This window comes from Oryx dammah, unplaced genomic scaffold, assembly GCF_014754425.2.
Source record: "Oryx dammah isolate SB20612 unplaced genomic scaffold, SCBI_Odam_1.1 HiC_scaffold_15, whole genome shotgun sequence".
NCBI lineage: Eukaryota > Metazoa > Chordata > Mammalia > Artiodactyla > Bovidae > Oryx > Oryx dammah.
Window position 1 is genome coordinate 41,108,593 of NW_024070199.1, and position 15,141 is coordinate 41,123,733.

Sequence of the window (15,141 nt, forward strand, 5' to 3'; positions counted from 1 at the left end):
CCAGCACCAAGAGCAAAGAGACACACTGAGTGAGGCATGCAGGGCTGGGGCTACGGAGGCAAGAGCTGGCTGAAGTGGCCTGTGGCCTCACACTGCTCATCCGTCAAGGGGACGGACAGATCCCCTCCCCTATCTGCTGCAGTCAAGAAGTGATCAAGAAGAACCAGGCAAGAGGGTTGTGATCTGTATGAAGTTCCTCACTTTCACTGGTGGCTAAGAATTGGACAGAGCTGCCTGGCTGCCCTTAGGGCTGGCACCCCGGGGAGGAAGGCAGCTCTAAAGCACCTGAGTGGGACTCCCACTCCCTTGGGGCACAGCCTGCGGTGGACTTACCGCCCTGGACTTACTGCCCTGGGGCCGATACCTAGCTGGGGAGTGTCCGCCCCACAGAGGCTCCGGGTTATCCACAAACCCCAGGCATGGCTCCCAAGGAGGACTCCCAGGTCCCCAGGAGGGTCTACCGGGGTCCCAGAGCGCACACTCCTGGCGGCAGCACTCTGCGCCCGCGGGAGACCGGACCGCCCCCGCCCACCCGCAGCCCGGGCGCTGTCACGTTCCAGCGCCTGACTCAGGCCGCGCGGGGCGGGGAGCCGGGGAGCCGGGAGGCGGCGCCGGCGCCCGCCTCGGCCCCGGAGGCGGCACCAGGAAGCTCCCGCCCCGGCCGGAGCCGCCATGTAACCGGCGCCGCCCGCCCCGGAGCCGAGCCGCGCGGGCCCCAGCGACCCGCCGGCCATGGGGGACGAGGATGAGGACGAGGGCTGTGCCGTGGAGCTGCAGATCACCGAAGGTGGGGCAGGGGGTGGCCCGCGGTGCTGGCTGGGTGATGGCTGCCCAGGCCGGCCGGGGAGGGTTCATGCACTGGCTGGGTTCATTTGCCCCCTGTGCCCACAGCCAACCTGACGGGGCACGAGGAGAAGGTAGGCGTGGAGAACTTCCAGCTGCTCAAGGTGCTGGGCACGGGAGGTGAGGACCCCTATCCACCGGCAAGTGTCCTCCCCCCGCAGCGTGCTCTGGGCCTGCCGCGCGGGCACACCCGCCTGGGTTGGGCCAGGCCACCAGCAATGCCCCCCACCCTCTCCCGGCATAGCCCGCCTTGCCTGCTTGGCCCTGCCCTGCCGGGGTTGGCATGCCCACTTCCAGGGCTGCTCCACATTAAGCAAGGTCCTCCCGGGTGCGCCAGCACTCTTGGGGGCTTGCAGCCCACCCCTGTGATTTCACAGCTCCCCCCACCTCGTGAGATATGAGAGCCGTCTTCCTCCACCGTGCAAACTCCCCACCTCGGGGTTGACTGCCTTCTGTCTGCCCGCACCTCTGCATCCCCTCCCTGGCTTTGCATCCTCTATACCTTCCCCAGGTTTGCACACACCCCGCCCCCACCCTGTGCTGCAGGCCTCCTGAAAGTTGCGTGCACCCCCCAGCCTGGTTTGCACACCCCCTCCCTAGGTTTGCTGAGCACCCTCCTGGGGGTGTGCACATCTTTGCTTTAGAAAGCGCTGCCAGCTTTGTGCACACCTGCCTCTCGCCCCAGCTCCTTCCCCCACCTTGCACACCCTCCTGGGTGGGCGCTGCTACCCCCACCTTCCACCCACCCTTCTGCTCATGGCCTACCTTCCACCCACTCACTGCCCCCACAGCCTACGGGAAGGTGTTCCTGGTGCGGAAGGCGGGCGGGCACGACGCGGGCAAGCTGTATGCCATGAAGGTGCTGCGCAAGGCAGCCTTGGTGCAGCGTGCCAAGACACAGGAGCACACGCGCACCGAGCGCTCCGTGCTAGAGCTGGTGCGCCAGGCACCCTTCCTGGTCACGCTGCACTACGCCTTCCAGACTGACGCCAAGCTGCACCTCATCCTGGGTAAGGGCAGGCCCTGTGGGGGTGGGTGGGGCCACCCATGGGGGCTGCTTCCCAACTTCCACTCCCACCTCCCCCAGACTATGTGAACGGCGGCGAAATGTTCACCCACCTCTACCAGCGCCAGTACTTCAAGGAGGCCGAGGTGCGCGTGTATGGGGGCGAGATCGTGCTTGCCCTGGAGCATCTGCACAAGGTGGGTGAGGACCCAGCCGCCCGGCTGTGGCCCTGGGCACCGGGTCCCGGCCCCGGAGGGGCCCGTGAACCTGGCAACCTCGGGCTTCCTGGAAGCGGGTGGCCGCGGGGGTTGGGGGGACTGGATCCACTTCCCCTAGCCTCCTGGGAGGAAGGCCTTCTGGGGTCTCCTCCGCTGGTGCCTCCTCGAGGGGGCTTTCCTCTCACAGGGAACTCTCAGGCTGCTTCCTAGGGCCACGTTCACAGAACTTCCTCAAACGGAGACCTCATGCCTTGGTTCCCAGAGCTGTCGTGATTCGGGGCTCCTCACACGGCTTTCCTCCTGGGGGTCTCTCCGTGGTGTTTCCCCGCCCCTTCCATGCTTTTTGGAAATTGATTGATTGACTGATGGCTGTGCTGGGTCTTCGTTGCTGCACTCGGGGGCTACTCTTTGTTGCGGTGCTCGGGGTTCTCGTTGCGGTGGCTTCTCTTGCTACGGACTCAGCAGTTGTGGGCCACGGGCTTAGCTGCTCTCCACGGCATTTGGCACCTTCCGGGAGCAGGGCTGGAAGCCACGTCCCCTGTATTGGCAGGCGGATTCTTAACCACTAGACCACCAGGGAAGCCCCTATGCTGGTGAATCTTAAATGGCTTCTCCCGTCCAATGGGCCAGTCTCATCCTGCCCCCCACCCCACTGGAGATCCCCTGCCCCAGGGATCTGGTGCGGAACAGGAGCTGTAAGAGCCGGGGGTGGGGTGTCGGAGGAGGGACCCTCAGTGCTCTCTTCCCTCCTGCCAGCTGGGCATCATCTACCGAGATCTGAAGCTGGAGAATGTGCTGCTGGACTCCGAGGGTCACATTGTCCTCACCGACTTTGGGCTTAGCAAGGAGTTCCTGACAGAGGAGGTGAGTGAAGGGTGGTCTCAGCCTTCTGAACCCCCGGCTCCAGCTCCATGCCTGGCTCTGCATTTCTGGGAGGGGTGCAGTAGCTCTGCCTTCAGGAAGTTCCCACTGCTCCGACTCTCACAAGTCCAGCAAGTCTTACTCTGGGCCATGGGGCGGGGAGTGAGGCTGGGTGTCAAAATGGGTCCTCTTCTCCTCCCAGAAAGAGCGGACCTTTTCCTTCTGCGGCACCATCGAGTACATGGCCCCTGAAATCATCCGCAGCAAGTCGGGCCACGGCAAGGTGGGTTGGCCTGGGAGTGGGGTGGGGTGACGTGGGGGTGGCTGCAGGTTCTCACCCTGGCTGTGTCTGGCAGGCTGTGGACTGGTGGAGCCTTGGCATCCTGCTCTTCGAGCTGCTGACGGGGGCCTCACCCTTCACCCTGGAGGGCGAGAGGAACACACAGGCAGAGGTGTCTCGGTGAGCAGGGCTGGAAGCAGAGGGCGGCCGAGGAGCCTGGGCAGGGCTGGAGGAGGGGCTCGCTGCCCCTGACGCCCCCCCCCCCAATCCTCCCAGACGGATCCTGAAGTGCTCCCCTCCCTTCCCCCCCCGGATCGGGCCAGTGGCACAGGACCTACTGCAGCGGCTACTTTGCAAGGACCCCAGGAAGCGACTGGGTGCAGGACCTCAGGGGGCACAGGAAGTTAAGGACCACCCCTTCTTCCAGGTGAGGCTCCTGGCTCACCCCCATAGCTCTCTACACACACCAGGGCTAGGCTACTGCTCTGGGTTGGGGGACACTGGAGGGATGGTCTGAGACTGGCCAGTTTCACTTGATTTAGAAAACTTTGCAGGTAAAGAAAGCAGGCGTGTTTTCTCATTCATCTCTATTAAAATTTGCTCTCATGGGAAAGAATTCTAGGTTCACTGCCTGGCAGGGCTGGCAGGGACTTGAGAATGGACTCTTCATTGGACAATTCAGAGAGGCATGGTGATCTGCCAGAGATCACACAGTAAAAATGTAGAGCTGGGAACAGACCCCAGGTCTGCTCTCGGCCCCAGTCTCATGACTGTTAGCATCCGCTCAGGGTTGTGGTCTACCTGTACAGTCTGTATGCCTGTACTTCAGATGGACGTGTCTGACCAGCCACGTGGGATCTGTCCTAAGCTATTTGCACGCGCATTAGGGTGCAGTGCAGAGTGAATTCTGTCCTTGTGAGCCTCGCTGGTTTGGGCACTATGTGGGCCAAAGTCATTGCACAAGCATGCTCAGGCGCTCAGTCATGTCCAACTCTTTGTGATCCCCTGGACTGTAGCCCACCAGGCTTCTCTGTCCATGGCAGTGGGCTGACATTTCCTACTCCAGGTGATCTTCCTGACCCAAGGACTGAACCCGCGTCTCCTGCATTAGCAGGCGGGTTCTTTACCACTGAGCCACCTGGGAAGCCCCCGTTGCCTAGCAGGGCCCTCTAACAGTGAGTGTGTCTTGGCCCCTTGCTTGCATAATTCCATGTAAGCCTCAGAACCAACCTAATTATCCTTATTTTCACAGATGAGGAAACAGGTTCAGAAAAAGTAAAAGTTGCTCAGTCGTGTCTGACTCTTTGTGACCTCATGGACTATACAGTCCATGGGCAGAGAGGTTAGGTAATTTGCCCGAGATCGGTGAGCGATGTGATAGAGCTCAGGTCTAGGTGGCCTGAAGGCCCATGCTCTGAAGTGTCATGTTCTGTTTCCACGTGGGTGTTAAATTTGCTTTGTCTGATGTAGTAACAAAAGCATCCATTTATGGGCACTTACTGTAGGCCGGGCACCCAGTTACCCTTGCTATGAACACTACCTCCTTGAATCTTCCCAGCAAGTTCTGCCTGGAAGGGCCCTCAGAGACGCTTTCTCAGACAGGAATCTTAAGCCTCCGGGGTGAAGATGTTCCATTATGGGCAGAGTGACTGAGCAGGGTCAGTGTCCTTAAGTGACTCCCTCAGCCCACCCTGAGTTCATCCTGGCCCCTGGGTGCTTGGGAGCAGATGAACCAGTTGTCAGACTAGAGAGCGCCTGCACCCCACAAGGTCTTTGAGGCCTGATGCCATTTCCCCTTCTCTCGAGACAATCTCTTTGCTGATAGCAATGCTGAGGTCCCTGGTGCCAGAACTAGGGCCTTTAAGCCCAAGCCATGCCTCTAGGCTGCATGTGACAAAAAGTGCACTGAAGATGGTGATATCTGTGGAATAGAGTCTGGCTTCTAAGAACAGAGACTGGGATGAATGGTAGTCTAAAAAAAGATAGAGATCTATATCTATCTGTCTGTCTATCTACATAAAAGAAATCCAGAGGTCAGCAGTCTAGGGCTGCTGTGGTGTCTTCAAGGAGCCAAGCTTGGTTTTTTCTTTTTAAATGCTCTTTCATTTTTAGCACGTAGCCTCCATGCCCAGGGCTTTCCAGATGGCGCTAGTGGTAAAGAGCCCGTCTGCCAATGCAGGAGACAAGAGATGCGGGTTCAATCCCTAGGTCAGGAAGATGCCCTGGAGGAGGGCATGGCAATCCACTCCAGTATTTTTGCCTGGAGAATCCCGTGGATAGAGGAGCCGAGTGGGCTATAGTCCATGGGGTCGCAAGAGTTTGACATGCCTGAGCACCTAACACTGTGCTACAGCCTGCATTCCCATGGTTGCCTCCTGGTATCAAAATGACTGCTAGACCTCTTGCTGTCTAGGTTGCTCTCCAGGTGGGAAACATGAGGAAGAAGGAGGGAAGGGCAAAAAGGGTACTTAACAACTGCTCACCCTCCTCTTCAGGCTCTTTCTTTGGATTCCTCCCACATAATTTTTGCTTACAAGTAACTGGTCACTGCTAACTGCAAGGAGGTTTGTAAAATACTATTTTTTAGTATTTGTACATTGGTTCCTGAAATAAAATAGGGGCTATAGTACTAAGAATGACAGAGAGAATGAGTGTTGGACAGGCAACAAGAACAAGCTATGCCATACTAGTTTAAACATAAAAAGGAATGTTTTAGCTACCATAAATGAAAAGTCAGGAAAAACAGTCTGATTTCAGGCAAGGATGGATCTAGGTGCTGAGTCTGTGTTATTAGGAATTTCTCACTTTGTCTCTTGCCTTTGCTTTTCTGCCTGGGCATTTCATCACTAGACACTGAGGGGCCTCAGCAGTTCCAGACCCATATCGCCCTAGATATAAGTCCAGTAGAAGAAAGAGATTTTTTTTCTTTTTTTTTTTTTTGCATACTAGTTCTATTAAAAGTCCCAGAATTGGCTGAGTGTGGTGGAGGGGTGGTTCTCCAAGGGAAACAGGGATCCTGTTATCAGAGGAAGGGAAACAGAAGCTGGGGAGGCAGGAAGAACAGCTTTGCACACAGCTGCCAGCGAGACCTTTGCCTCACTGAGGAGCTGCCCAGTGAGGGTGGCCCGAGTGGACAGTGTTTCTACTTTCTGCCCTTTGATCCCTTATCTTTCATTCCTTTTCTCCAGGGTCTGGACTGGGCTGCTCTGGCTGCTAGGAAGATTCCAGCCCCATTCCGACCCCAGATCCGCTCAGAGCTGGATGTGGGCAACTTTGCAGAGGAATTTACCCGACTGGAGCCTGTCTACTCACCCCCGGGTAGCCCCCCACCTGGGGACCCTCGCATCTTCCAGGTGAGTGAGAGCTCATGGAACCAGAGACGCAGAGGAAGTGGGGTGCTGCTGCCAGCCTCAGCCCTGGCTGACCTGTGGACACCACATAGCCCTGTGTCCTGAGGGGGACTCAGCATCTCCCTTGCTCTCCATTCATGACGAACTTGGAATTGTCAGTCATTGAGACTGCCTTGGCAGGACATGTCTTTGAATTTCCTGGTTTATCCTGAAGTTTCATGTCGATTTCCCTTCTCCATCATCTCTCTTTATTGTTAGGTAAAACTGTTGTTTTAAGGGGACACCTAGGAAGAGATGCTTTGTTTATACTGTGGCATACCATATCACATTCCTGGGGACACAGGCTCCCTCTACCCAGTTTTAGAAGCTTGGGCCTGTTGGACAAGTCCAAGCTCCTTTGCTTGGTATACAAGGCCTTGCATGATGTGGTTTTTTTTTTTTTTTTAACTTTTTCTTTTCTTTTATATTGGAATATACCCATATAACAATGTTGTGATAGTTTCAGGTGGACAGCAAAGGGACTCAGCCACACATATGCCTGTATCCATTCTCCCCCAAACTCCCCTCCCATCCAGGCTGCCACCTAACATTGAGCAGAGTTCCCTGTGCTACACAGTAGGTCCTTGTTAGTTACCCATTTAAAATATAGCATTATATACATATCAATTTCAGACTCCCATGTTGTTGCTCAGTCGCTAAATCGTGTCTGACTCTTTGCAACTCCATGGACTGCAACACACCAGGCTTCCCTGTCCTCCACTATCTCTCGGAGTTTGCTCAAACTCATGTCCATTGAGTTGGTGGCACCAACAGCCATCTCATCCTCTGTTGCCCCCTTCTCCTCCTGCCTTCAATCTTTCTCAGCATCAGGGTCTTTTCCAACAAGTCGTCTCTTTGCATCAGGAACCCAAAGTATTGGAGCTTCAGCTTCAGCATCAGTCGTGCCAATGAATTTTCTTTAGGATTGACTGGTTTTGATCTCCCTTCTGTCCAAGGGACTCTCAAGAGTCTTCTCCAGCACCACAGTTTGAAAGTATCAATTCTTTGGTGCTCAGCCTTCCTTATGGTCCAACTCTCACATCTGTACATGACTACTGGAAAAACCATAGCTGACTATATGGACCTTTGTCGGCAAAGTGATGTCTCTGCTTTTAATACGCTGTCTAGGTTTGTCATAGTTTTTCTTCCAAGGAGCAAGTGTCTGTTAATTTCATGGCTGCAGTCACCATCTGCAGTGATTTTGGAGCTCAAGAAAATGAAATCTGTCACTGTTTCCATATTTTCCCCATTTATTTTCCATGAAGTGATGGGACCAGATGCCATGATCTTAGTTTTCTGAATGTTGAGTTTTAAGCCAGTTTTTTCATTCTCTTTTACCTTTATCAAGCGGCTCTTTAGTTCCTCTTTTCTTTGTGCCGTTAGGGTGGTATCATCTGCATATCTGATGTTGTTGATATTTCGCCATGCAATCTTGATTCCAGCTTTTGATTCATCCAGCCTGGCATTTTGCATGATGTACTCTACATATAAATAAACAGGGTAACAATATACAGCCTTGACGTACTCCTCTCCCAAGTTTGAACCAGTCCGTTGTTCTGTGTCTGGTTTTCCCTAACCATCCCTTTTTCTTACCCTTCCCCCCTGGTAATCAGAAGTTCATTCACTAAGTCTGTGAGCCTGTTTCTGTTGTGTAAATCAGTTCATTTGTATATGATGTGGTCTTTGCTCAGTACTCTCTGTTATTTCACCTGGGGCTCCAGCATCTTGGAACTTCTCAGAGGTTCCAGAACATACTTCTGTACCTTTGCACATGCAGTTTCCCCCACTTAGAGTTCTTTCCCTACAGTTGGCCACCTGGCAAAATTCAAGCCTTGTTGTCCAGCGCTGCCCTGTGTAAAGACTTCCCTGCTCCTCTGGCCCTGGGTTGCCCTTTTCTTGTGCACCAGCCCTCTGAAGACAAAACCTCCTTCTGAGCAGTTTGTCAGGTTGTATACTGACACTGATGGAGACCACCTCGCCTGGTCTGAAATTCTCAGAGGGCAGGGACTATGTGTTTAATTTCTGCATCCCTAAGTCCAGCTGGGGGTCATGGCTGGGTAGGACGCGGTCCATAAATAGTAAATAATAGGCCAGTATCAACTATGGATGGGTCAGTCCCCTCTGTGAAGCTCTCACAAGTGACAGCTCTGTGCTTGAATATCCCTCGATCTCCTGGGATCTATCTTTGATCTCACAGTCCTAATGAGCAAGTTTTCTTGTGAATCAATGGTTACTTTCATTCATTCATTTAATGATTCAAAAATATGTACTGAGTGCCTTCAACGTGCCAGGCACTGACTTGGGTACTGGGGACATATCAACAAACTTAATAGACAAAAATCCCACCTGTGTGCATCCTAGTTAGCTCTGCATACAGTGGCGCTGCGTTTTTAGGAGAAAACAACACATCCTTAAAATTACCCTTGAGAATTCCTTGACTTGCCAGGACATGGATCCTTAGGAAAGGCAAAAAGATTAACTTTGATTTCTCTTTACATTTCCTCAGTAGCCCCCCCTTGCAGAGGAGGCCAAAGTTTGATTTGAAAGTAATAAAGACTTTTTGTCCTGAGTTGGGTAGAGCTGAATTCTCCTAAGCTAAGCGTGTGTGATACCAGGCCACAATTCTTTTATTCGTTCAGCCCATCATATTCTGGGCCACTACGTTGCGCCAGATGATGGCCTTGGCACTTGGGGGACCGCTGTGACGAGAAAGGTGGAGTCCCAGACTGCTGAGGGGATAGACGTGGTTCCAAGGGATCACGGACTAAGGTGGAATAAAAATGTCCACAACGGCCTGTGTACGCCGAGATGCAAAAGCAACACCCCCAACTCCCTACTGCAAGGTCTTTCCTCTGCCCCCTGCCCTTCCGGCTGGGTCTGGGCCTTCAGGGGCTCCTTCTGCACCTCCAGCCCCCGGATGCCCATCCATCCCTGACAACCCCCTCCTCCTCCAGGGATACTCCTTCGTGGCGCCATCCATCTTGTTTGACCGCAACAACGCGGTGATGACCGATGTGCTGGAAGCGTCTGGCGCTGGAGACCGGCCCGGCCCGGCGGCGTTGGCCAGGAGCGTCATGATGCAGGTGGATTGGGCCAGGGTGGGGAGAAGTGGGCGTGGGGACTCCAGACCTGTCTTCACCAGGCGCACATGGTGGCTTCGGTGAGGCCCGGAGCCTCTCCGAGGTGGGGCGTGGCATAGCCGCAAGGCTCCCGCTAGGACCTCTGACGCTTCTTTTTCGCCCCCAGGACTCGCCCTTCTTCCAGCAGTACGAACTGGACCTGCGGGAACCCGCGTTGGGCCAGGGTAGTTTCTCCGTGTGCCGCCGCTGCCGGCAGCTACAGAGCGGCCAAGAGTTCGCTGTCAAGATCCTCAGTCGCAGGTGGGCGGGCCCGGGGCGGGCGGAGTCCGGCAGAGCGGACTCGGGGAGGGTGGGGCCGGAGATCGGCTGTTCTGACCCCGCCTGCCCTGCCCCCAGGCTGGAGGAGAACACGCAGCGCGAAGTGGCTGCCCTGCGGCTTTGCCAGTCGCATCCCAACGTGGTGAAGCTGCACGAAGTGCATCACGACCAGGTGACGCCTTCCTGGGCTGGGGCGGAGCGCAGGGGCGCTGGAGGCTGCCCGAAGAGGGCGGGGAGGCGGACAGGAGGCGGGGCCTGAGCGCGCCGTGGGAGGGGCCTGAGGACCTGGAGTTGAGGGAGGCGGGATTATGGTAGCTCAGCAGGTAAAGAAGTCGCCCGCAATTCAACAGATTCGCTGGAGAAGGGATAGGCTACCCCAGCGTTCTTGGGCTTCACTGGTGGCTCAGACAGTAAAGAATCCGCCTGCAATGTGGGAGACCTGGGTTTGATTCCTGGGTTGGGAAGATCCCCTGGAAGAGGGCATCCCACTCCAGTATTCTTGCCTGGAAAATCCCCATGGACAGAGGAGCCTGGCAGGCTACAAGCTACATATGTATAAAGAGTCGGACACGACTGAGGAACTAAACACCTAGGAGGGCCTGAGGACTCAAAGGCAGATATGGGAATGGACAAAAGAACAGGGCAGGGGGACAAATTTTGCGGGTGGGTTTTAAGGTGGCCACAACAGTTTGTTGTGTGGATCACAACAAACTGTGGAAAATTCTTAAAGAGAAGAGAGTACCAAACCACCTTACCTGCCTCCTGAGAAATCTGTATGCAGGTCAAGAAACAACAGAATCGGACATGGAACAACGGACTGGTTCCAAATTGGGAAAGGAGTACATCAAAGCTATATATTGTCACCCTGTTTATTTAACTTATATGCAGAGTACATCATGCAAAATGCGGGCTGGATGAAGCACAAGCTGGAATCAGGATTGCCGGGAGAAATATCAATAACCTCAGATATGCAGATAACACCACCCTTATGGCAGAAAGCGAAAAACTGAGGAGCCTCTTCATGAAAGTGAAAGAGGAGAGTGAAAAAAGCAGCCTTAAAACTCAACATTCAAAAAATGAAGATAATGGTATCGGGTCCATCACTTCATGGCACGTAGATGGGGAAACAATGGAAACAGTGACAGACTTTATTTTCTTGGGCTCCAAAATCACTGCAGATGGTGAATGCAGCCATGAAATTAACAGACGCTTGCTCCTTGGAAGAAAAGCTATAAAAAAAAAGAAAAAGAAAAGCTATGACAAACCTAGACAGCATATTAAAAAGCAGATATTACTTTGCTGACAAAGGTCCAACTAGTTAAAGCTATGGTTTTTCCAGTAGTCATGTATGGATGTGAGAGTTGGACTATAAAGAAAGCTGAGCACTGAAGAGTTGATGCTTTTGAACTATGGTGTTGGAGAAGACTCTTGAGAGCCTCTTGGACTGCAAGGAGATCAAACTTGTCAATCCTAAAGGAAATCAGTCCTGAATATTCATTGGAAAGACTGATGCTGAAGCTGAAGTTCAAATCCTTTGGCTACCTGATTCGAAGAAGTGACTCATTGGAAAAGACCCTGATGCTGGAAAGATTGAAGGCAAGGGGAGAAGGAGACGACAGAGGATGAGACGGTTGGATGGCATCACTGACTTGATGGACATGAGTTTGAGCAGACTGCGGGAGTTGGTGATGGACAGGGAAGCCTGGGAGTGCTGCAGTCCATGGGGTCGCAAAGAGTCGGACACGACTGAGGGACTGAACTGAACTTTAAGGTGGCCAAAGGGACTGCTGCTGCTCCTAAGTCGCTTCAGTCGTGTCCAACTCTTTGCGACCCTGTGGACCGAAGCCCGCCACGTCCTCTCTCCGTAGGACTCTCCAGGCCCAAGAACACTGGAGTGGATTGCCATGCCCTCCTCCAGGGGATTTTCCCCACCCAGGGATCCAACCCGCATCTGTTACCTCGCTTGCATTGGCAGGGGGGTTCTTTACCACTAGCCCCACTGGGAAGGAAAACAGTACGGGGTAGAACCGCAAGCGAGTCCCAAGGTGGTTCTTGGGGGGAGCGTGGTGATAGTCTTGAGGTCAGGGTTGAATGTGGAAGGCGCCTGAAACTGGGGGCGGGGCTCGATGGTGACCTCGGGGCGGGATCCGGCGGGCGGGCGGGGTCTCGGTAGGCGGTGACCCCGGCCCGTCGCGCTGCCCGCAGCTGCACACGTACCTGGTCCTGGAGCTGCTGCAGGGCGGGGAGCTGCTGGAGCACATCCGCAAGAAGCGGCACTTCAGCGAGTCCGAGGCGAGCCAGATCCTGCGCAGCCTCGTGTCGGCCGTGAGCTTCATGCACGAGGAGGCGGGCGTAGTGCACCGCGACCTGAAGCCCGAGGTGAGCGCGGGGCCTCAGCGCATCGGGAGGGCCTCGGCGTGGAGGGCCGGGTTCTGATGGCCGCCTCGCCTCCCTCGTAGAACATCCTGTACGCCGATGACACGCCCGGGGCCCCGGTGAAGATCATCGACTTCGGGTTCGCGCGCCTGCGCCCGCAGAGCCCCGCGGGGCCCATGCAGACTCCCTGCTTCACGCTGCAGTACGCCGCCCCCGAGCTGCTGGCTCAGCAGGGCTACGACGAGTCCTGCGACCTCTGGAGCCTCGGCGTTATTCTGGTATGGGGACGGCCTCTCTGAGGGGATGTCAGGGTCCTCCGAGCCTGGGGACAGCAGTCCTCTTGGTGGGGGTGGCAGGATTTGGTCTGAGGCTGGGATAAGATGTCCTGATACATAGGCGGGGTCACTCTGGTGCTGGGGTCCGGGCACCCTAGTTTGAGGGGTAGAGTCCATCACCCATGGACCCCAGGAGTTAGCCTCTTGGAGAGAATGCATGGTCCTGTGGTGGGTTGAATCAGTCTCCTGGCCTCCATTGGCCCCTAGTCTGGGCTGGTCTCACTTTTCACCTGTCTCTCCCACCCGCACCCCTAGTACATGATGCTGTCGGGCCAGGTCCCCTTCCAGGGGGCCTCAGGCCAAGGCGGGCAGAGCCAGGCGGCCGCGATCATGTGCAAGATCCGCGAGGGGCGCTTCTCTCTTGACGGAGAGGCCTGGGAAGGCGTGTCTGAGGAAGCCAAGGAGCTGGTCCGAGGTGCGGAGCCGGAGGTCACAGGTTATGGTTGGGGAGGGGGAGGCCATGGGGTCATGATGGGGCAAGGAGTGCCCCTGGGTCAGGTGTCTCGGTGGGGGGCTTGTCGGGGAGGAGAGTGGGGCTGCCCTCTCTGAGTGGGTGCAGCTTCTACACGCGGCCCGCCAAAACTCCCCCACCCGCCTCCAGGGCTCCTAACTGTGGATCCCGCCAAGCGGCTGAAGCTCGAGGGGCTGCGGGGCAGCTCGTGGCTGCAGGACGGCAGCGCGCGCTCCTCGCCTCCGCTGCGGACGCCGGACGTGCTGGAGTCCTCGGGGTCCGCTGTGCGCTCCGGGCTCAACGCCACCTTCATGGTGAGGGGCGGGGCCTGAGCATGGGGGCGGGGCCTGAGCATGGGGGCGGAGCCTCCGGGAGGCGACTCCGCGGAGTCCTGCCGGGATGAGTACCGCGGAGTCCAGACCCGTGACCTGCCGGGGTCCTGAGCTTCTGAGAGGCTGTGGAGCCCAAAGACCTGTTGGCCCTGACCTGGTGGGATGGGAAGGAGGGCCTGGGACGGGGCCAACACCGGGATCTGGAAGTCGAGGCCGGTCCCGTGGGAGTCACCATTTCCTTTCCGCCAGGCGTTCAACCGGGGCAAACGCGAGGGTTTCTTCCTGAAGAGCGTGGAAAACGCGCCGCTGGCCAAGCGGCGGAAACAGAAGCTACGGAGCGCCGCCACGTCCCGCCGCGTCTCCCCCGCGCCCGCCGCCTCGGGCCGGGCCCCGGCCGCCAAGGGAGCCCCTCGACGAGCCAATGGCCCCCTACCCCCCTCCTAGCCCCTGCCCCTGTGATCCCCCGCCTCCCCCGTCGTGTCTGTGATCTAGGAGGCCGGCTCACTGCCTCCTGCATCGGCGCTGGCCCCCTCCCCAGGACTGTTACCCTTCTCCCCGCCTTTCCCCCTCCCTACCCCCAGACAGAGCAGAAGTATTTTTATAAGCAGAGAATTCTTTTTTTAAAAATGTCTTACCAGATTAGAGTTAGAGATGCAGGGAAGAAGGGGGCCTGCTGGGGAGTGGGGTGTGGGGCCCTCTGCCAAGATACAGCCTCATCTGGTGGAAGGCCCTTCTACCCCAAGGGGCTGCCCCGGTTGGGAAGGGCTCCTCCATTTCTAAGCACTGAGTTGCCACAGGGAGAAACTGGGACCTCTCCCCTGCCCTCCCCTGAGGACCTGCTCTTGGGAGGGGGCACCTCTCAAGCTGTCACTTTATGGACTGTCTGTGCAATTACGTCCACCAAAGACCTGTGTTGGGGGGGAGTGCTCAGCGAGAGGCCCTGGGGGACCCCCTGAAGCATTTCTGCCTCACTTTATGTCACCTGTTTCCCCCTACTGGGGCTGTTAGGAGGTAGGCGACCCCCCCAAAAGGGGCGGCCCCCTTCTCATCTGTCCCCTCCCCTTTGGCACAGCTGCCCCTACCTGGGGGGTGGGGCCTTGGGGGTCTGGGCTGGGCTTCCACAGTCACTGCCTCTGCCCATCCAGGCTGTGCCTTTGACTTTAAAATAAAAGTCTACTCAGTGCTGTGTGGCATGTGTGTGTGTATTTGTGGGGGGTGTGGGGGCAGAGGTCTTAGGGTTCACTTCCAGGCGTTGGCCTTTGGGCCTCAAAGTGGAAGGACAGAGCAGACCCTTCTGAATAAGATGATGCCCTTTGTCCTTGGTGTTTTTTAAATTTATTTTTATTTGGAGGATAATTGCTTTACAATTTGTGCTGGTTTCTCTGTACGACAGCATGACCCAACCGTATGTATACGTATACCCCCTCCCTCTTGAGCCTCTCCTACCCTTTCAACATCCCACCCGGCTAGGTCATCCCAGAGCACTGAGCCGAGCTCCCTGTGTTATAGAGCAGCTTCCTACTAGCTCTTTGCTTTACACGTGGTGGTGTACAGACGTCAATGCTCCTTTCTCAATTTGTCCCACCCTCTCCCTCCCCCACTGTTTCCATGGGTCTGCTCTTCACATCTGCATCTCTATTCCTTCCCTGCAA

The 15,141-nt window shown here is 56.0% G+C and overlaps 1 protein-coding gene across 1 annotated transcript; it reads left to right on the top strand.

Moving 5' to 3' along the window:
* The first annotated feature begins 632 nt into the window (after window positions 1-632).
* Window positions 633-14,682, top strand: RPS6KA4 (ribosomal protein S6 kinase A4). Its single transcript, XM_040256192.1, has 17 exons — window positions 633-787; window positions 892-963; window positions 1,635-1,853; window positions 1,931-2,046; window positions 2,824-2,931; window positions 3,131-3,211; window positions 3,285-3,388; window positions 3,485-3,635; window positions 6,397-6,561; window positions 9,552-9,680; window positions 9,844-9,977; window positions 10,074-10,167; window positions 12,201-12,374; window positions 12,455-12,649; window positions 12,962-13,121; window positions 13,308-13,471; window positions 13,739-14,682. Exons 1-17 carry the CDS (start codon window positions 733-735, stop codon window positions 13,931-13,933), a joined length of 2,316 nt encoding a protein of 771 aa, XP_040112126.1. The 5' UTR covers window positions 633-732; the 3' UTR covers window positions 13,934-14,682.
* The last annotated feature ends 459 nt before the right edge of the window (window positions 14,683-15,141 follow it).

Excerpts from the sequence above, each read along its gene's own strand:
- RPS6KA4 (XM_040256192.1), top strand. The coding sequence starts at position 733 with ATGGGGGACGAGGATGAGGACGAGGGCTGTGCCGTGGAGCTGCAGATC. Across the intron at positions 2,932-3,130 it reads AGGAGTTCCTGACAGAGGAG|AAAGAGCGGACCTTTTCCTT; the intron begins GTGAGTGAAGGG and ends TTCTCCTCCCAG. Across the intron at positions 13,472-13,738 it reads GGCTCAACGCCACCTTCATG|GCGTTCAACCGGGGCAAACG; the intron begins GTGAGGGGCGGG and ends CCTTTCCGCCAG.